Consider the following 20,735-nt stretch of genomic DNA (forward strand, 5'->3'; position numbering starts at 1 on the left):
GACACCCCCAAAACACAGAGCCTGTTTCTTTGACATGGAAAAAATCAAGAGATATCAACCAAAACACCAGGAAAAGAATTGTGGACCTCCATAAGTGTGGCTCAATTTTGAATACAATTTGGTGCCATTTACAATTAAGAAATACAGACAGATTCTCTCTTTACTCTTAAAGTTAACAAATATGTTTTTTTATATCTATCAATCTAAAAAAATAAACATTTAGTCTGATTTGATGTTACAATTAAAAAGTGTTTTTGTTTTTATCTGAAGAGTTTGTAAATATCTGGGCCCTGTTTCAGGAAGCCGGTTTAGAAAACTCAGAGTGAAAAACGATACTCAGGGTTGAGGAACCCCGAACTGTCCAACTCGGAATATTCGGTTTCAGAAAGGCTGATAACAATTAGTTCAATCAACGCGGAGTTGCTTTAACCCCAAGTGAAGCGCGCGGACGAGGATACATAAAGCCCTGATAAGCGGAGCACAGATTAAGCGAGTCACCATGGAGACGGAGGGAAAGAAGGCGCGGTCAATGTATTTCACAGCGCTTGAGGCCGAAATTCTGATGGCAGCATATGCCGATAACATGCAAATTTCTCAGAAAAAAAGTAACACAGTCTCAGCTGCAAAACAAAGGGAGCATGCATGGCAAAACATAGCCGACAGAGTCAATGCGTGAGTGTTAATATAAACATTGATCTAGGGATTTCCACCCATTTAACACGTTATTTTATCATATGTTATTTTATTTGTTATTTTATACATTTTATTTTGTGATGTGATGTGAGCGCAGGTGCAACCCAACAGGCCCCAAACGTTCCTGGCAGCAAGTAAAAATGAAATATAAAAATATAGTCCAAACAGGTAAGGTGTAATTGTATTATGAGCCATAGTGCTTGGTCTGTTTGTCCTATGTAAATCAATTGCAGTTAGAGGCTACATTAATTTTCTTTCTGTAATTATTGAAATTATTGAAATTATCTGAGCACATTACAAGTACATATTTGCTTACTCTGTATGCTCAAATGTGACCCCGTTATAGCCAACAGAAAAAAAGCGGAGGCCCGAAAAACAGGTGGGGGTCCTCCACCACCACCACTCACAGAGGCTGAGCAGTTGGCCCTCAGCCAAAACAGTGGGCGCCCTGTGGCCGAAGGCATCTCTGCGGGGACATCCTCTGAGTCAATAACCCCGCAAGACACAAGTGCCTACATAGGGGGTAAATTCAAAATAATACATGATGTGCATACATCCTTTCTTCACAGTCACCTTTGCAGTGCGACACATTCATTTGATAAACTCTTTACCATAATGGATTATTTTGTAGTGAAGTTATTTTCCTACTGATTTTGCCTTCCCTCAGTCTTGGTTGTCTTTGAGAGCATAATGACAATGAAGTGTAAGGTGATTGGTATGTTTGTTAATTGCCATTTGGTCCCTTGTAAGTTATAAGTGACCTGTGTAAACCTCATATTCTATCAGTTGATGGTGGTGGTGTACTGCATCTGGTGCAGCCTCCTGTTGAGCCAGACCAACATGCAGTTGTGAGTAATACTCCACAGATTATATGAGTTTACAGTAGAACAGCAATGTTGTTAACTTCTTTACTACAGGAAAATAATGAAGAAACATTGACAGCTGTTACAGAGGAGGAAGCAACAGAGACACTTTATGAGGTTTACATCTTTTAATACTTTGTGTACAGGAAACACAGGCGACCAATAAAGCCAGTTGAACAAAAAATCTGTTTATTCTTCTTTCAACATGTTGAGGTGATGGGTCAAAAGAAATGATTGTGACATATGGTGTCTCTGACTGCTCTTCCATCTTGTATGTCTGTGGGAGGGTCAGGATGTTCATGGTTTGGATCACTGCTGATGTTTGGTTCAGAAGGACAGTGTTCTCCTCTAATTGTGGCAATGTTGTGAAGAATCACACATGCCACAATAATGTCACATGCCCTTTCTGGGGTGACCCTGAGTCTTTGCAGGCACTGGAACCGGGCCTTAAGCATTCCGATAGTCATTTCAATTCTGGCTCTTGTCCTGCAATCAGCCAGATTATATCGCTGCTGTGGGCCCGGTTCAGGGTCAGGGTAAGGGGTAAGCAAATAGGGTAAACATGGATACCCCCTATCACCAAGCAAGTAGCCAGTGAACTCTCCTAAGACAGAAGGATACACTTCAGTTCAAATGTCCCTGAAGCAATTGGTCTTTATATATTTTAAAGTATTCTCAACTCACCATGTCCAAATTTTGTGCTCAGTGTACATTCACGGAATATTTGTGAGTCATGGACAGAGCCTGGCCACTTGGCTTCCACATTTGTGATAATGTTGGCAGCATCACATATGATCTTCACAGTGCAGAGAACACAAATTAGCATCCATTACTATAATGAAATAATTTGTTAGTTTGAAACTATGTACCTGCACATTAATGCTGTGGAAAGACTTCCTGTTCACATAGTCTCCTTCATTTACTGAAGGAGCAATGATTGGAATGTGAGTGCCATCTATACAGCCAATCACGCCTGGGAACCCTGAAAATGAATGTAAAATTTAAGTAGTAGTCCAAGTATCACCACATCATAAATTAAGTTTTGGTCATCCTGATACCTGCAATTTTGTGGCATCCCTCTTTGATAAATCTTGTGGGTCTATGACCGGGGAACACAAACGAGTACAGGAGACATTTCAGTGCAACTGTAACATTCCTGACTGCCCGACAGACGGTAGCCTTGGAAACGTGCTCAGCGTCACCAATATTATACAGAAAGCTCCCGTTTGCAAAAAACCGAAGTGCAATACAAATAATATGTACAGAACTGAGAGGATGTCCACGATGTGTCACATGCGTAATATATGGCCTGAGGATGTTATCCAAATAACTTATAGATTGTGCTGAGAAACGGTAACGTTCACACAGAAAATCATCAGGAAATGATAAAATGTCCAAACGCGCTCTGATCACTCTCTCCCGGCGGAGAGCTCTGCGGAGAATTTGGGCTTCACGATCTACTGGCTCTTCAAGGAAGGGGCACGCCATGTCTGACACTTCCTACTGTCAGGTTTCCGACAAAGGGGCGGAGACAGTCAGGGTTAGTTGTAGTAAACCTGCTAGGGGGCAGGTTAGCTTCACGGAGTGTGTCGTCATAGTGACTCACTGAGGCTTCATCTGAACTTGCTTTGTGAAACCGAAAACCCAGAGTTTTCGTTAACTCAGGGTATACTTACTCAGTTTTTCCACTAAACCGGCTTCCTGAAACAGGGCCCTGGTTTCAACTGTATATTTGATGATGTTGGTGTTTGGCTTGATTGTCAGCACAAAGAGGGAGAGAGAGAAACAAAGAGAGAGAGAGAGGAGCAGAGATGGAACAAGAGCAGGTGAGACACACATGTTAGTCAAATGGTTGTTTGCCAAAACTCATCAGAACATGTATCTCGTACCTAGTGTTTCTTTTTAGATTCCATTTGTTACTTTTCAAATTCTATATTTATTAAGTTATGCAGGCTTGTTTGCACAACAAGGCTAAATAATTATATAAACTTTTCTGAATCTAAATAGTGGACTTTGGTAGAATTAAAAAATAAGGGTAGTGCAGGTCTATGATGATTTTTAGTGCTACTATGATCTAGTTTTGATTCTGGTTCTGGATCTTTGGTTAAGTTCTAAGTAGTCCTGATTTTGAACTGTTGTAGTCCTGTTTTAATTCCGAATCAGTTCTGGGTCTGGTTGAATTGGGGTTTAGTCCTCATGTTTTGATACAACCCTGACTTTGTTCTTCTGCCTTGCTGCTTAATTAAAAACCTAGTTTAAGGTGTCCTGCATATGTGATATATATATTTTTTCCTATATGAAGTCATTCTTTTTTGAACAAAAATCAAAACAGAGCTTATTAATTTTTCAGTCATTTCTACCCTCACTTAATCTCCTTTCGCTGCTCAGCTCTCACACAGTGGCTCAGCTATGCTCCAATCCCTCCATATTGTGTCCAATTACATGCGAGGATATAGGATAATATCATTATGTGAAAAACAGAGAGGGTGAGAGACGCGACAGTCAAGTGGAGTGTGCATCTGTCCTCTGAGTAAGTGAGTGAGACAGTAGACAGCGGTGAGGAGGGCTGTGCGAAAGCAAAAACACATAAATATGCCTGACACCCATAAACGAAGCAGCATCTGGCTGCAGTTTAAAGACTTCTTGGTCTTGGTCTCGTCTCGACTTGGTCTTGGTCTTGTCTTTGTCTCGATACCCTCTGGTCTTGGTCTTGTCTTGGTCTCGGATTAGGCGGTCTTGACTACAAGTCTATCAGATACTGATGCTTCACGTTGACCCCTGCTGGATCTTCTCACCTCTAAGGGAACTTTGCCCTTCATCATCATCATAGTCATCATCAAATCATCTGTAACTCTCCTCACAGTGTTAATCAACTTCATTTACTGGAACGTGGATGGACAGTAGGTTTTTCCATGGGTCTTGGTAGGAACTTGACAGACCAAGTGAAACCGAACAGAGAAATGATTGATTCCACCTTCTGGTTTTGTATCGTGTTTTTATATTATCCATGAATTTTCTTCTCTCATTTGATTCATGGGTTGTCCTTTGCCTTAATGTTGAGTCTTTCCATGGCAGTTACAAAATCAAACGTGTAACTGCCACACTTTGGTAGAATTACTAGATGCTTCAAGTTGAGAGATAAGAAAACGTTCGGTAACTGCCCTCTCACCCCTAGAACAACATCTCGCTTCCTGACAGTTTGCCATGATTCAGTGTTTTTACTTCCTTTTTAAGCTAGGCCTTTGTGCCAATTTTACAAGCATTCGACTTCTGTTTTTCCTCTCTTTGACATGTTATTTTGCTATTTTGGCGAGTTGTTGAATCTACTTTTATTGCTGCATGCTATTTTAAGAATCCTTTAAGGCTTTTCACTGCTTTTATTTGTAGTTCTTGTCTTATTCTGACCACAGAATTGCCCACTAGATGCTTTGGAGTTGACTTTGATTATTTGACTCCCAAACACTTTGTCCCGCTGAAAATCAGGTCCCAAAAGCCAGTTTGAACAGAACAGCTGTGTAACAATGAGGCTTCTAGAGTTGTTTGATTAATATCGATCTAGTACCGCTGTGCTGCATCAGCTGATTCTCTGATTCTTTTGAGTCGATCGTTCTTTGATGACGTTTTCCAAAAACCTTACATAGTCCTTCTCGAATTTGAGATTTTCCTCTCGTTTCCCTTTTAGTTGCTTGAGCTACACAGAACCACCTGCTTATTTTCTGGTAGCTGAGTGTGTTTCATGAAGGGGAAGCGATTTTGTAGGTTTCTATTTGGTCAGCACTTGTAAGCAGTGCATGTAATCCTAATCCTGTCATATGTCTTTTGCCACAAGATATGTGTCACTGAAGTCTGACATCCAAAGTATTCTGACACAATAACACAATACATGTTAGAGCAACTGCAGGTGTTGATTCTGAAAATGAATTATGAGTTATGGCTGCAAACAAACAAAATAAAAAAAATAAAAAACATTTTAAACCCACAAAATATGCAAATTTACAAAAAAAAGGCTGAAGATAGAAACTGTTAATTAGCCATGCTGATAATGTACCACTAAATTTAACACACAGTAGCATTATTCACATATGAGTATTAAGCGAGAGCATCCGTTCTAAAAACTCGACCTGTTATTTAAAAATAAAATGGGGGGGGGGCAGCTAAGTAGTAATTGTGATGCACAACAGGATATGATAAAAGAAAGCATTGTATCATGTCGAGAGCAGCTGAGCTACAGCATGTGATCACGGGAGAATTTTGGAAGATGGCTCATGTTAACCATTTTTACTTATCTGTCCTTCGCTATGATGTTGGTATTATAATCTTGTTTAAGCTGTTTTACAGCATAAATAAAGGAGGGGGGGTGAGCTTTAGCTTAACTTCAATCATACAGGTAAAGGTAATTAAAAAGTGAAAATAGGATCAAACGTAATAGTGGATACACCTGTGCTTTCTCGCTTCTTCAATTTGTGCGTCTTTTTTTGTCTCGTTTCTCCTCCACCGTCCCCCATTTGACCTAGAAATCAGTGTCATCTGAAGGGTCTCTCAATTTCTGAAATTATTCTGGAGTAAAGAGGACAGCGGAGACATATCAGAGGATGTGTGTGTTATAGAGTCTAGAAAGTGTGGCACACAGCTGGAACATACAAGGAAGGAGAACTCCTCAAATAACTCCTCTGTACTCATATGTTGTTTTAGTTATTTGAAATGATCAAACTGTTTGCCCTCCATTGTTTACGTGTTCGAAAAAAAGGTAAGAAATCTCTTCATAATTAAAATTAACCCTAAATATCATGAGCACTGTTACACTGTACATCATAAAATGCAGCTGTGGGCAGGCTAAATGATTAATAAAGCAGCTGTGTCAACTATGATAACTTTATTATGCAACTGACAAAATGATTGCTCAGAGGGTTGGTTTGTCTACACCTCTCTTCCTCGTGCCCGTGGGCGGGCGAAGAGACTCTGACTGTAAACTACACCCCAGCTGTCATGCACTTCTCCAAAGTCCTGAGTGCATTTTTTCCAGAGAATGTGTTCCATCGAGGTGAAGGGCAAGTAATTAGGGACGGAAATACTGTTTTGGACAGTAACGACGAAGATGACGCTCTCATTAGCGACATATTTGTTATTTTTACATCTCTGTAATTTGGCTATGGGGAACGTTGATCCTTCTCCGAGGATGATCTTCACAGAAAAAGGTAAAAAAAGGAAATGATTTTTCTTCATTTATGAGATATCAAATGCTAAAAAGTTAAAAGGGACTGCGAAGGGATTTTTATCAGCGCTTTAAAGTATGCAGTGAGGTGAATGAATATGTATTAAATGACTTGGTCATTGTGATTCAGGAAAAAAACATCAAGTCTTTCTTTCAAACGTACAGTCCGTATTATGCAGTTCCATTATCGTCAGAGGAGGACAACATGCCCATGTTAACCACAAGGCGATGTGTTGGACAGAAGGCAGCTTTGTGCCTTACAATGTTTCTTTGTTTGTCTGTGGACAATTTTTTCAACAATGAGTAGTGGTTAGGACTCACTGGCAGGATGATGGTTTAGATTTAGATGTTGTTTTTTTATTTTCTATTTTTTCTATAGTTACAAAAGAAATTAGGAATGATACGTATAAAGGCAAAGAGAGCTTTTACACACCCTCTTCTGGACAGAAATGGCTGTGAAGACTATGTTCTACACATTGTCCCTGTATCATAGTTCTTTAAGTTTTGACAATATTAACAAAACTCTACTTCACCCTCCAGTGCACGTCACTGACTTCGTTTAGCTAAACGCATTAGCATATTGTTATTTACAAAGTGGATAAACTGCTTATCTATGTAATTTCTTATCGTGCACAGACAGCTGCTTATGGTGGGTGCCCTTCGTACGTCGTAACATTTACAAGACGCAGTCTCACTGGTTTTGTCTCCCTGATAGAGTTCAAAAGTTAAAGAGTTGAAGAATTCTGTGGAGTGCAATTTTTATTTCTAAAAAATGTTTTTGTTTGTTCTACTTTATTTTAGTCTATTTGCCGTTTATTATATTTCTGAAATCTTTTCATGACGTGCTTTCTTGGGCAGGTCTCCCACGATTTTAATGCTAAGGGACTCAATGATTAAATAAAGATTTCAAAAAAGTTTATCTGTATAACATTAACAGAACAACGTGATATTTTAGTAGAGTGTCAGACTTCATCTAACTGAAACTTTTTGCACTTGTTATTTTGTTTATGTAAGCAATGGTAAACTCTTCTGACAACTGCAGAGGGTAGGTTTCATTTTCTCCCTTCAGCTAAGTTTTCAAAACAGCACCAACAATGCTACCATAAACCTCTTTTTGAAGAAGTAACTGGACATGTAAAGCAGTGTCACTTTCATATTGACAGTAGTGTGGGAAAAAACTTTGTTCAGCTTTTTTACATCTTACTTAATAAAACTGGATTACCACTGTCTACTTTAAGTAGACACAATACATCTTTGGACACCTGTTGCTTACAAATGCCATCTTTATGTGGGAAAGAGTTAAGAATGTGCCTTTAAAAATGCAAGAAAACCATAAGATTATCATTATTATTCTCACTGTAAGACAAGGCCAATGGTTTTTGGAGTTACAAAAAAGTGCAAGAGGGATGGCAGAAATAGGATCACCAAAGTGTTTGAGTTTCATTCTTAGGAGACCTGTACTAACATGCATCAAGCATTTCAAATATATGTATATACTGGGTACTAACAATGAAGTTCAAGGCTAAACACTTATTCAACCTCTATACTGTTGTGTATATTGTTGTGAAGTTTGGAGAGGATCCATAAAAACAATTGTGCGTAATATAAAGATTTTCACATTTGGTGTGATCTTGACCTGGTTTTCAACAAAATTTAATCAGCTCAAACTGTTATGGGTATGTGGATCTTGCACTACTAACAAACAGATAAATAAAATGAACTGATGACATACTCCTTGCCTTCCAGGGGCGAAAAATCATTCTTGTTGTTTATGATACTACATTATGGGTTTACCTGATGAATCTCATAATACATTCATACATTTTATCTTTCTTTTCTTGTTTTTGCTGGGTTTGTTTTTAGAAAAAGCAATGACACGGTTCAGTCTTCCCCATGACCCACCTGTACAGATTCTTTTAGAAGACCAATCAGACACTGTTTTAGCTGCTGGACAATCATACCTGAATACCTACAACTTTCAAAACCATAAGACGGTAGTAGAAATCTGTACAACCACAGTAAATGATTATACTGAGATCATTGAAATAATATTCATAATAATATCATGGGAAAGTAATAGTCCTGCATCATATATCTACATAGAGCCACAAGTTTATGCAGTGGGAGAAATGCAACAGCATAAGCAGTGAACATGTAAGTAAAACAAACAAATTTAGTTGGTTAGATTTGATTGTTTGACCACTGAAGAAATATAACAAACAATATTTGTCTTGTCTTTAAGGATTGCAGCTATAACATCACTTTGGTCCACCGGAAGAAAGATGCTAACCAGTTGTTTGTGTGTGGAACAGATGGCAATGAAAGGGTTTGCTGTAACACGGTAGGACACTGGCATCATTGTCATTGAGAACTGTTAACATCACCACAAATACAGGGTGGGCCATTTATATGGATACACCATAATGACATGGGAATGGTTGGTGATATTAAAGTCCTGTTTGTGGCACATTAGTATATGTGAGGGGGCAAACTCCTCAAGATGGGTGGTGAGTGACCATGGTGGCCATTTAGAAGTCGGCCATCTCGGATACAACTTTTGTTTTTTTCAATAGGAAGAGGGCCATGTGACACATCAAACTTATTGGTAATGTCACAAGAAAAACAATGGTGTGCTTGGTTTCAACGTAACTTTATTCTTTCATTAGTTATTTACAAGTTTCTGACCACTTATAAAATGTGTTCAATGTGTTCATTGTGTTGGATTGTCAATGCAACCCTCTTCTCCCACTCTTCACACACTGATAGTAACACCGCAGGAGAAATGCCAGCACAGGCATCCAGTATCTGTAGTTTCAGGTGCTGCACATCTCATATCTTCACACCATAGACAATTGCCTTCAGATGACCCTTCAACTGGCCCACGATGACCAATCCACTTTCCAGGAAACTGTTCATCTAGGAATGCTCGGACCTGGCACCCATAATGTGGTGGTGCACAATCTTGCTGGAAAAACTCAGGGAACGTGCCAGCTTCAGTGCATAAAGAGGGAAACACATCATGTAGCAATTTCAAATATCCAGTGGCCTTGAGGTTTCCATTGATGAAGAATGGACCCACTATCGTTGTCCCCATATACCACACCAAACCATCTCGTTTGTTGTTCCAACAGCCTTGGAGGGATCCATCCAATGTGGGTTAGTGTCAGACCAATAGCAGTGGTTTTGTTTGTTAACATCACCATTCACATAAAAGTTTGCCTCATCACTGAACAAAATCTTCTGTGTGAACTGAGGGTCCTGTTGCAATTTTTGTTTTGCCCATTCTGCAAATTCTGTGCGCCGATCTGGGTCATCCTCGTTGAGATGCTGCAGTAGCTGGAGTTTGTAAGGGTGCCATTTGTGAGTAGCTAATCCGCCAAAGGGATGTTCGACTAATGCCACTCTCCAGTGACATGCAGTGAGTGCTACGCTGTGGGCTCTTGCTGAATGAAGCTAGGACATTAGTGACAGTTTTCTTGCGTCCACATTTTGGCAAATCCAACTCTGAACCAGTTTCACGAAACTTAGCAAGCAGTTTGCTGCCTGTAGCATGGGAGATGGGTGGTCTCGTAGGGTGTCTTGCATTGAAATCTGCTGCAATGGCCCGGTTACTGCGTTCACCAGATATCAACATGATTTTGATGCGCTCCTCACGTGTTAACCTCTTTGACATGTCAATGGCTGTGAACAAAGAGAAACTTGTAAATAACTCATGAAAGAATAAAGTTACGTTGAAACCAAGCACACCATTGTTTTTCTTGAGACATTACCAATAAGTTTGATGTGTCACATGGCCCTCTTCCCATTGAAAAAACAAAAGTTGTATCCAAGATGGCCGACTTCTAAATGGCCACCATGGTCACCACCGATCTTGAGGGGACCATACATTAAGATGTGCTGTGCTTTCTTTTATAGGATTTAACAGTGGAGGCCCCCATGTGCCTTTCCTCTGAAAATATCGCAAACTTAATAGAAGGTATAGAAAGATTTAACATAAAGGAGGGTGAACCATCAGTTTTTATAGGTGAGTTTTTCTACATGAGGATGCTCTATAATAAATCTCCTGATGAATCCCTGCTATTTCATTCATTTGTTTTCAATGATTGTGTAATTTGCAGAAAGTCTGTACTCTTGTCAAAACTACTAACATCCTTTAATCAACTCAATCCATTCTAAAGGTTGCTTCTTTTTCTTATTGTTATGATATTCAACTAGTTTCTCCCCATTTGCACATCCCTATAAAACCTTAATTTGCAACTGTTTTTTCCAGATTCTGAACAGAGTGCAGCTCTCTACATAACACGCTCTGGATCTGATGAATCTGTTGGTATTCAGAAATTTGGTAAAGCAACAGTGGGGCCAAAGAACCACAATAAAGGTATTTTCATAAAGTTAGAGTCGGAGAGACTTTGTTTTGTGAAATCACATCACTATAAATGTTTGGAGCCAAATAAATATTTTGTCTTTCAATGTTTAGAGCAGCATTATGTAGGATTGGTGCTCAGCAAACGTGAAGAGGATCCCTCCCAGAACAGAGTTTATGGCTTCTATAAGGAGAAAACCAAAGACCCTGGACTGTTCAGTGAAATGTGGCTCCCCTTTGTGACCCGGGTTTGCATGGTAAGACCAAAATAGTTTGAAAATTTGTATTAAGTGCCACCAACGTTAAAAAATTAAATAAACATAAATACATCATGACTGATTGACTGTCCATTGCTTCTAGACAGATGTTGGTGGTCCCAAGAACAATTTGCAGTTTACCTGGACATCCCAGATGAATGCCAGGCTCTTCTGTGGAGATCGTAACAGAAAACAGCATTTCTCTGAACTGGTGGATGTTTCCACTGTGGATGCAGATCGATGGCAGGATACAAAGATTTATGCACTCTTTAGAAATGAATGGTAGGACTCTGATGATATTTATTTTGATGCTAATAATAATGATATAGTTATAATTTACTCTGTTTCTGTGACTAGCTATTTGTGTAATCGAATCATCTGCTTCCAAACTTCCAAACAATATCCTTTCATGATGATAAAAGGACACTTTGTTCTTTTTAAGCCGTTCCCTACCAGTTTCTTATTTTCTCATTCTGTGTGGTCAGCTGCTTTTTCAACTCTCTCTCTTTTTTTTTTTTTTTACCTTGGACCAGTCTACTCATTTTGCTGCAAATGTCTCAGACAAACCTACAATGTGTCTCCCTGCAGGGGGATGAGTGCTGTCTGCATCTACACAATAGGAGACATTGACAAAATCTTCACAAACTCCCCATTCAAAGGCTACACAAAAGCTGAGATGGACAGGCCAAGGACGGTATGGAATATTCAAATTGGTCTAAAGTGAAAAATTTAATAACGGCTACCATCACAAGAAGATCCCTGCCTTTTTGGGGGGGCGGAGTATATAGACAAGAATAGAATAGCCCTTTATTATAATTTAAACCAATGGTTAAGTGTAGTCACTGAGTGAAAAATAGCTTTTAAATATTTTCTTTCACCTTTACGATATTAAATTAATTAAAAAACTAAATTAAAAGGTTTTAGATTTGTTTTTAAAACAGTCATTTGGAAACTGAAAAAGTAAACCAGAGGTTTACAGGCTTATTGACCAGTCATCTGGTGTTCAGCCAGTCTAAGTTAAGCACCTTATTTCTTCAGTGCGTTGATGATAGCACCAAGCTTCCAGTGGAAACCCTGAAGAAGATTGAAAAGACTTCAGAGATGGAGCAGCTGGTTCATCCTGTGGGAAACTCTGGCCTTCTTCTCTTCAATCACCAGAGCTATACTCACATCCAAATTGATGGCTCACCAAACAGGAGAACCAGTCACCACACTGTTATCTTCTTATCTTTAAGTGAGTAAAAACAATAATCTGAAGTAGTAAAAATGCTAAGAAGAATATGCTATAATGTATGTTTGTGTATATCTGAGATCATACCTCAGGGCGAAAATAGTGCAGTAACCAAATCTCCTTGATTGATGTGGGAGGTGCTGTGATCACAGCCATGTAATTATGAATGTATTAAAAGAATATAATATTATTCAACGGGTTTACCTGAGTTTGAAGACCAAAAATTAACAGAACCTCAGAGAGAGAGAGTGGGGTGGCTGAGGTGCATTTGTGCATTTAGATTAGAGATGGACCGATCCGATATTACGTATCGGTATCGGTCCGATACTGACCTAAATTACTGGATCGGATATCGGAGAAAAATAAAAAATGTAATCGATCCATTAAATATCACGAAAGCACCTCACAAAACTTGCAACACGCGTAACTCACCTCAGAACGTTAGCACGTCGGAGCAGTATGCATCACCTGATAGAGCGGCTGTGGCATGCGGGACCTGTCGGTGGTCTGGATAGCATGTGGAGCTTCGCTAGCAACCCGGCATTTCATCTCCGACAAAGTTATCCCGAGAGAAGTAAAGCAAGTGTGTAAGTCCATCTCTGAATGTTTGTAAAGCATTCCTGCGTTAAGCTTAACAAGCGACTGCCTCTCCTGCTGCTACTTCAATCATGAAACTGCTTAACGATTAGCTGATCGGCTTTTCTGTCGCGAGTCCGTGTCTCTAGTTTGCTTTTGGCCCACTTTGCACCAGAAAGAGGAAACCAGCGGCTGAACAACAGCAGCACGTTTAAGCTTGATCAGCTGTTGTTAGAATTTATTTAATATTACTTTCTACTCGAGGATCTTTTTCTACGTAGCTGACGCTGGTAACTGTGCAGGGGCGGATCTAGCAAAGTTTAGCCAGGGGGGCCGATAGGGCATTAACAGGGAAAAGGGGGCACAAAGACATACTTTTCTTTCTTATTCTCATTTAAAATGTCTAGCTTTTAATAAATAATTATCTGACACCCAAAGTTTTAATTTGATGTAAAATGAATAGAAGTCAATTACTGTATATAGTAACTATTAAGTCTAATATATATACCCTAGTAAGCTATAGTACTTTTTCCTTTGGGAAGGTACCATCTGTGCAGTCTGCAATTTTGTTGAAGAAAGATGTTGAATCTATTTAATATTTCTTGAAAAATAATTGATTTCTGTGCATTTTTTTTCACACTGCATCAAATTAAGGTTGATTACGTCGATTAAGCTTCATGAGGTGGAGCGTGAGGGGTGGTTCCCTATTTTTTATTTATTTATTTTTGTTGTTGCTGGGAATTGGAACCCTATTAGTTAGGTTGCTTAATATTTATGCTAAGTACTCTTTAAAATACCAGAATAGGGAGGATGGTGTAGGTTTAAGTTTATTAGATTGATCAGTATTGCTGAACTATGAAATATATTTTTTTGCATACAGGTATAACAGAATAGCTTTAGTGTACTTGTTGTTTTAAACTTGAGTATGAACTTATACAAAATGCAGCAAGATATTTAAAAAACAGTTTTGTTGATTAAAAAACACTATATCGGATTCATATCGGTATCGGCAGATATCCAAATTTATGATATCGGTATCGGTATCGGACATAAAAAAGTGGTATCGTGCCATCTCTAATTTAGATGGGTTTTAATATTTAGTATCATCCCTGCTTCTTTTTGTGGTTTTCCGCAGACAATGGAGGAATTCATAAAGTATTGCACAATAAAAATGATACCTTTCTCATTGCTGAGTTTCGACCATTCAACTACACAGAACAGATCAGCTTCATCCTTCACCCATCTTCTGTGAGTACCAGTGTTCCCTACAGAACAATATATCCTCCACTAAACCATATAGGTGTGTGAGTATGGAAAACAACTTAGATGCTCCTGAAAAGGAACATCAAACTTAGATCTGTAAATTAACTCCAGTGGAGTTTTTTGTTTTTGTTTAGAAATGGCCGAGTACATTAAGAAAACTTGTCCATCGTTACAGAAAAAGCTGTATGTGAACAATGGAAGTCAACTGGTCCAACTTGATGTAGCAGACTGCTCCCAGTATGGAGATACCTGCCAGGACTGTATGTTATCCAGAGATCCTTACTGTGGCTGGGATGGCACCCAGTGCATACGTGACACAAAGTAAGACCTCAGAGCTTTATGGAACTCATATCTGGAGAATATGCAGAATAATTCTTCGCAACCAAAGATTGCATGAAGTAGCCTTACATTTTTCTAACAGCAAGCTGAAATAAAAATGTAATGTTTACTAATACAAACATTATTAAGAACCTACCAATGTTACCACCATAGGTTGCAAGATCATGTACATTGTAAAAGATGGTCATATTTATAAAAACAATGTTCCTTAGTATTCAAACACTCCTCTTGATTCATACACAGGTGTGATTCACATCCTATAACGTCATACTAGCACGCCCTGAAATGTGTACATAATATGCAACATTATTAGCTTACTTTTTGCCAGTGGTGTTGCACACTTCATCAAGGATGAAGCAGCACTTAGGAAATACAGTGTCCCGTAAATCATGTTATCACAATATTTCAACACTCACTGACACTCATTGGAGCTTTTGTTTATGAATTTGTCCTACTGTAGTACAGCTCTACTGCTTTATGAAAAGCTAGTGTACTGTGTAACAACCAGTTATCACCCAACGGGTGTTAGGCTTTTTTGTTCAACTAACTAAAGCTGATGCAAGTCAAGATACTTCAGCATAATTTCAATTAATTTAAAGGGATATACTTGGGAGGAGTAAGGTTCCTGTGGGTTCCTGTAAATGTTAGTTTTCTATCAACTGCCAGGATGTTGGTTACATACTGTCTAATGTAAACATACACTATGTTTTGCAGTGGGATATGGCATGATGCAGCCACTGGGAACCTAGCCATCTGTCAAGAACACGCTGAAAAAGGTATTTAAATTCAGGCACCTGCAAAATTTGGACAGAGCCCCAAACTATCTGATAGATATATCAGAATCAGCATACTTTAAGATAAGATAAGATAAGATAAGATAAGATAAAACTTTATTAATTCCTCGGGTGGGTTCCTCTGGGAAATTCGGTTTCCAAAAGCACAGCACCGACAGAAGTTACACACACACACACACACACACACACACACACACACATATAAATACAGATACATATATAAATAAAATATACGAAGGGGATAAATAGAATAAATAGGAATAAAAATGAAAATACAAGTGAATTGCACATTTCAAGTATGGAGTCTATTGCACCGTTGACTATTAACAAAAGTATTGCACAAAAGGTATTGCACAGTGAAGTGAAGAGGCACTACAGCTTAGTTGTTCCCCCTTCCTTTGTCCACCTGTTTCCCCTCCCTCTCCCCTCCAGAGAGGAGTTAAACAGTCTGATGGCGTGTGGGACAAAGAAGTTTTTAAGTCTGTTAGTTCTTGTCTCGGGGAGAAGCAACCTGTCACTGAACAGACTCTTCTGGTTGTTAATTGCCGTGTGCAGAGGATGCCCAGCATTGTTCATAATGTCCAGCAGTTTTTTCAGTGTCCTTTTCTCTGCCACTGTTACCAGAGTGTCCAGCTTCATGCCGACCACAGAGCTAGCCTTCCTGATCAGTTTCTCCAGCCTGGATGAGTCCTTCTTTGCTGTGCTGCTCCCCCAGCACACCACAGCATAGAAAAGTACTCCAGCAACCACTTTATTAATCCCTCGGGAAATTATGTGGGTTACAGCTGCTCCAGCACAGTAACATTAACAAAAATAGACTGAACTATTTAACAATACAATATGTTAACATACAAGGAATAGCACAATATATACAAATCACCAAATAATAAATATCCAGGGTTGACAGATGCAATTATAAATAACTATCAAGAATATTCACAGCAACATTATTGAGTAGAAAAGAGTGTGTGCAAAAAGGATGTAACTATTGCAGTGTTTACATTGTATTAGATAGAGGAGTTGTACAGGGAGATGGCCACAGGCAGGAATGATTTCCTGTGTCGTTCAGTGGTGCTTTTTGGTAATCTCAGTCTCTCACTGAACGTGCTCCTGTGACTAGCCAGCGTGTCATGGAGTGGGTGGGAGGTGTTATCCAACATTGTCTTTATCTTGGAAAAACTTTCGCCCCTCTGACACCACCTTAAGAGAGTCCAGCTCCATATCCACATTACTGGCCCTGCAGATAACTTTATTTAGTCTGTCGGCATCAGCAATCCTTAACCTGCTCCCCCAGCATGCAACAGCATAGAGGATAGCACTGGCCACAACAGACTTGTAGAAAATCCTGAGTATTGTCCGACAGATGTTGAAGGACCTCGGCCGCCTCAGAAAATAGAGACGACTCTCGCCCTTCCTATAAAGTGCAGTAGTGTTTTTAACCCAGTCCACTTTATTGCCTATGTGTACTCCAAGGTATTTATATGTCCACGTTGACCCCATGGATTGAAACAGGGGTCAAGGGTTTTCTGGTCTTCCTAAAATCAACAGTCAATTCCTTGGTCTTTCCCATGTTGAGCTGCAGATGTTTCTGCTCACACCACATGACAAAGGAGTCGACCACAGCGCAGTACTCTGACTCATCACCCCTGCTGATGCATCCAACCACTGCAGAGTCATCAGAAAACTTCTGGAGATAGCAGGTCTCTGTGCAGTGGCTGAAGTCTGTGGTGTAGAGGGTGAAGAGGAAGGGGGAGAGGACAGTCCCTTTTGTTTCCCCTGTGTTGCTGATTACCTTGTCAGACACAATGAGACCACACATATTGTGGTCTTCTTGTCAGGTAATCAAAAATCCAAGACACCAGAGAAGCATCCACTTGCATTGCTGTTAGTTTATCACCCAGGAAGGTCGGCCTGATGGTGTTGAATGCACTGGAAAAGTCAAAAAACATGACCTATGCAGCACTCGCTGGCTGGTCCAAATGGGTGTAGACACGATTGAGCAGGTAGAGATGATGGCATCCTCATTTCCGAGTAAGGACTGGTAAGCAAATTGAAGGGGATTCTGATGTGGTCTGACTATGGGTCGGAGTAGGTCCAGGATGAGTCTTCCCAGGATTTTCTTGATGTGGTAGGTCAGTGCCCACAGGCCTGTAATCCTGGGGGTCAGCACTGGGACCCTCTGCACACTCAGACTCAACATGAACAGTTTATGAAAGACTCCACAAAGCTGGGGGGCAAAGGCCTTGAGGACACGGGGACTCAGTCCATCTGGTCCAGCAACCTTGCCTCCTCATTTGCCTCTGAACCTGGTCTTGAGTGAAAGTGATGTGTGGCAGCCTCGCTTCTGTCAGTCTGCTCCAGGGCAGCTGTGGCTACAACTGTAGCTTGGCTACAACTGTAGCTTGCCTCCACCAGTGTGTGAATGTGAGAGTGAATGAATAGTCGTATTGTAAAGCGCTTTGAGGGTCTCAAAAAGCGCTATATAAATGCAATCCATTATTATTATTATTGTGAATGCATTCCAGCAACTGGAAGAAATCTTGGTTTGTCTTCTTTTTTTTGTCTTCTTTTTTTCACGATATGCTCTCTTTCATGTTGTTTTCCTATTGGTTGGAATGTAGATGTGGGTTTTAGCAGCAGTCACATGGTTATATTAAATTTCTGACACTATCAAAACTTTTAATGAGACATTTGAAAGGTTTTTACTGATACATTTTCAATCTGATGGCTTATCTATTGCTTCCTAAAAAAAGGTTTCAACCATTTTCCCAAAGAGCTTAGTGCACTGGATTTGTGAGAAGAAATCAGAAATTAAAAAAAAAAAAAGATGTAAAACAAAAACATGGCTAAGCTAAATGGGCGTTCTTGTGTTTTTTTCCGCAGAATTTCCAAATCCAGAAAAAGATGTTGTCAGATTTCACGCAAAGCATATTCTGCAATGCCCAGTATCCTCCCGTCATGCTCAGTACAGTTGGCACCACCTTCAAAACTCTTCATCTTGCATCGGGAAGCCAGATCATTGCCTTTATTTGATCAACAGCATGGGACCTGAGCAGGAAGGAACTCATACCTGTGTATCAGAGGAAATGGGTTACAGGAAAATCCTGGCACAGTACCAACTACAGCTGGGGAACAAGGTGGTTGGTTTACAGTCAAAGCCAATGATCTGGGTTTGTCTCATGGTGGTTCTGATTCAGATGTTGTGATGTTAGTTCCTCAGAGTTGTGATACTATAAAAAAAATTTCATTATTCTTTAATTTATTTTTATTTTTTTAACTAAAATAAAACTCTATTACTTCTAATACTTTGAGCTGCAGCTCGGGATGTAGAGCAAGCCATTATTGTAGAGTTTTGATATCTGGTTTCGCAAATGTCCTTGGATGAGATCAATTGCCACCAATGCATTCATTAGCGTGTGTAAGAGAGATAGATTAAAAAACAAACTGCAGTTATACAGCCACGCTCCAAAGCTTTTCTTTTTTTGAGGGGCTAATTCATTCATTTTTTTCTTCTTATGGAAAAAATATATTGAATATCAGTTGGACTCAGGCTTGTTGACAGTATTAAAAGCTGAAGTTCAATGGTATAAAATGCTGTCTGTGGTAATTTTTAGAAATTAATTGCAGTGTTGCATGCAGTACATGCACGCATGTCAATCAATATTGATTGATTCCTTTTTTTTATTCTTTCCTGTAACTGTTGCATCTGTTTCCTGTAATTTGAAATTCTGCCAGAATGTACACAGTGCACGTTATAAATTTCCGGCCATGTGTCTTAGCTCATGTAGATTTCCAAACACTGACCCAGTTTCTGTTTGTTCAGAGTTCGGTTAATAAAGAGAAGAAACACTCAGACACTTTTCCCCTATTTTTGAGTGAAACCTGATCATAAATTCCAAGTAGAAAGGTAAGACTTTTGACCTCACAGTGCTTTAGGATAGCAAGCAAGTTGCTGCTTTTCAAATCCTTAACCTGGCAGTACAAATGAAGCTACAAACAAAACAAAAAGAGATTTAATTTATCACATTTTTGCAGTTACGCGAGTCCAAAAAAATACCACATCTAAACATCTCAACCATCTTTTCAACATATAAACTAAAGGAAATAAACTGCAAATGTTTACAACATGCGTCTGTCTTTTTCAAAGTCTCTCATGTTAGTGTCTGATGATAAACAAGTCCAAACATGTTACCACAAAAAACGCGCTGCTGGGTCTCATTCTCCATAAAGTGAATAAACACCTCTCGCAATATAAACACAGACCATTACCATGTGAACCTCCTGGTTAACATCCATAAAGAAAAGGGTTATTTTGGCACCTCACATCTTTCATCTGCATTCATGCTAGTGCTGATCCACAATGATAGCAAACCCTTTTTTTTTTATATATATAGTGGTCTATTTTAGACAAACCTTTAGCATGGTGTTGTTATGGAGCACATGTGCCAGGCAGATTAGGAGTCATTCAGGAGAAACTAGGAACTAACTAGGCTTTATTGGAGAAGCACAGGACACACTGAGCACACAGCTAAACGGAGCTGGAAGACTGTTTACTTAGCCTGGCAGGGCGAAGAACACTGTCTCAGCTGAACTCTGGACATATATACACATGCAGATGTACACTCATCCCCCCTCCCCCTCCAAACGCCTTCGACGCTTATTCCCCTCCGATGCTGACGGTGGATCAAGGAGACCAGCGCTTATGCTGCAGGCCCGGATGCACTGTGTACATTGGCTGTGTCTCACCCTTTACCCACCCCTGTTGCTTGTCATGTGTTTCTTTGGTGTATTAAGAGGGGTTTTTTTTTTCATGTGCTATGTACAGAGGTGTTTTTTTCTGTTCTCAAACTGATCTCCCTGTTGGAGCTCAGTCTGGGGGGAGTTATTTTTTTCTCCTTATCTTTCCTCATGTTGTGCATTTTCCATTGTTATACCTCTGACCTGTCTTCCCCATGTGATGTTTGTGTCATGTATGTATGGTCAGAAGGGTAAGATGGCGCTGGCAAAGGTCGGCAGCCTTAACCCAATTTCCTTCGGGGTCAACCTTCAGGATCAATAAAGTTTTATTGAATTGAATTGAATAGAAGAAGTTCGATTACAGCAGAACTTTCCAAAAGAAAGTTTTAGCTGAAGCTACTTGGGGG

At 39.6% G+C, this 20,735-nt stretch overlaps 1 protein-coding gene and 1 long non-coding RNA gene across 2 annotated transcripts; one reads left to right on the top strand and one right to left on the bottom strand.

Moving 5' to 3' along the window:
• Positions 1 to 1,235: 1,235 nt before the first annotated feature.
• Positions 1,236 to 4,409, bottom strand: LOC145428234 (uncharacterized). Its single transcript, XR_013908467.1, has 3 exons — positions 2,426 to 4,409; positions 2,241 to 2,352; positions 1,236 to 2,160 (listed from the first exon to the last, which is right to left on the bottom strand). It is a non-coding gene; the product is annotated as an uncharacterized LOC145428234 (long non-coding RNA).
• A 2,091-nt stretch (positions 4,410 to 6,500) lies between these two features.
• LOC113026035 (semaphorin-7A-like) lies at positions 6,501 to 19,444 on the top strand. The gene is made up of 14 exons (XM_026174434.2): positions 6,501 to 6,751; positions 8,632 to 8,762; positions 8,872 to 8,922; positions 9,011 to 9,109; positions 10,684 to 10,792; positions 11,039 to 11,146; positions 11,246 to 11,388; positions 11,492 to 11,670; positions 11,977 to 12,082; positions 12,427 to 12,622; positions 14,331 to 14,443; positions 14,634 to 14,779; positions 15,512 to 15,573; positions 18,475 to 19,444. Exons 1-14 carry the CDS (start codon positions 6,652 to 6,654, stop codon positions 18,795 to 18,797), a joined length of 1,866 nt encoding a protein of 621 aa, XP_026030219.2. The 5' UTR covers positions 6,501 to 6,651; the 3' UTR covers positions 18,798 to 19,444.
• The last annotated feature ends 1,291 nt before the right edge of the window (positions 19,445 to 20,735 follow it).

Source organism: Astatotilapia calliptera, chromosome 1 (genome assembly GCF_964374335.1).
Source record: "Astatotilapia calliptera chromosome 1, fAstCal68.1, whole genome shotgun sequence".
Taxonomy (NCBI): Eukaryota; Metazoa; Chordata; class Actinopteri; order Cichliformes; family Cichlidae; genus Astatotilapia; species Astatotilapia calliptera.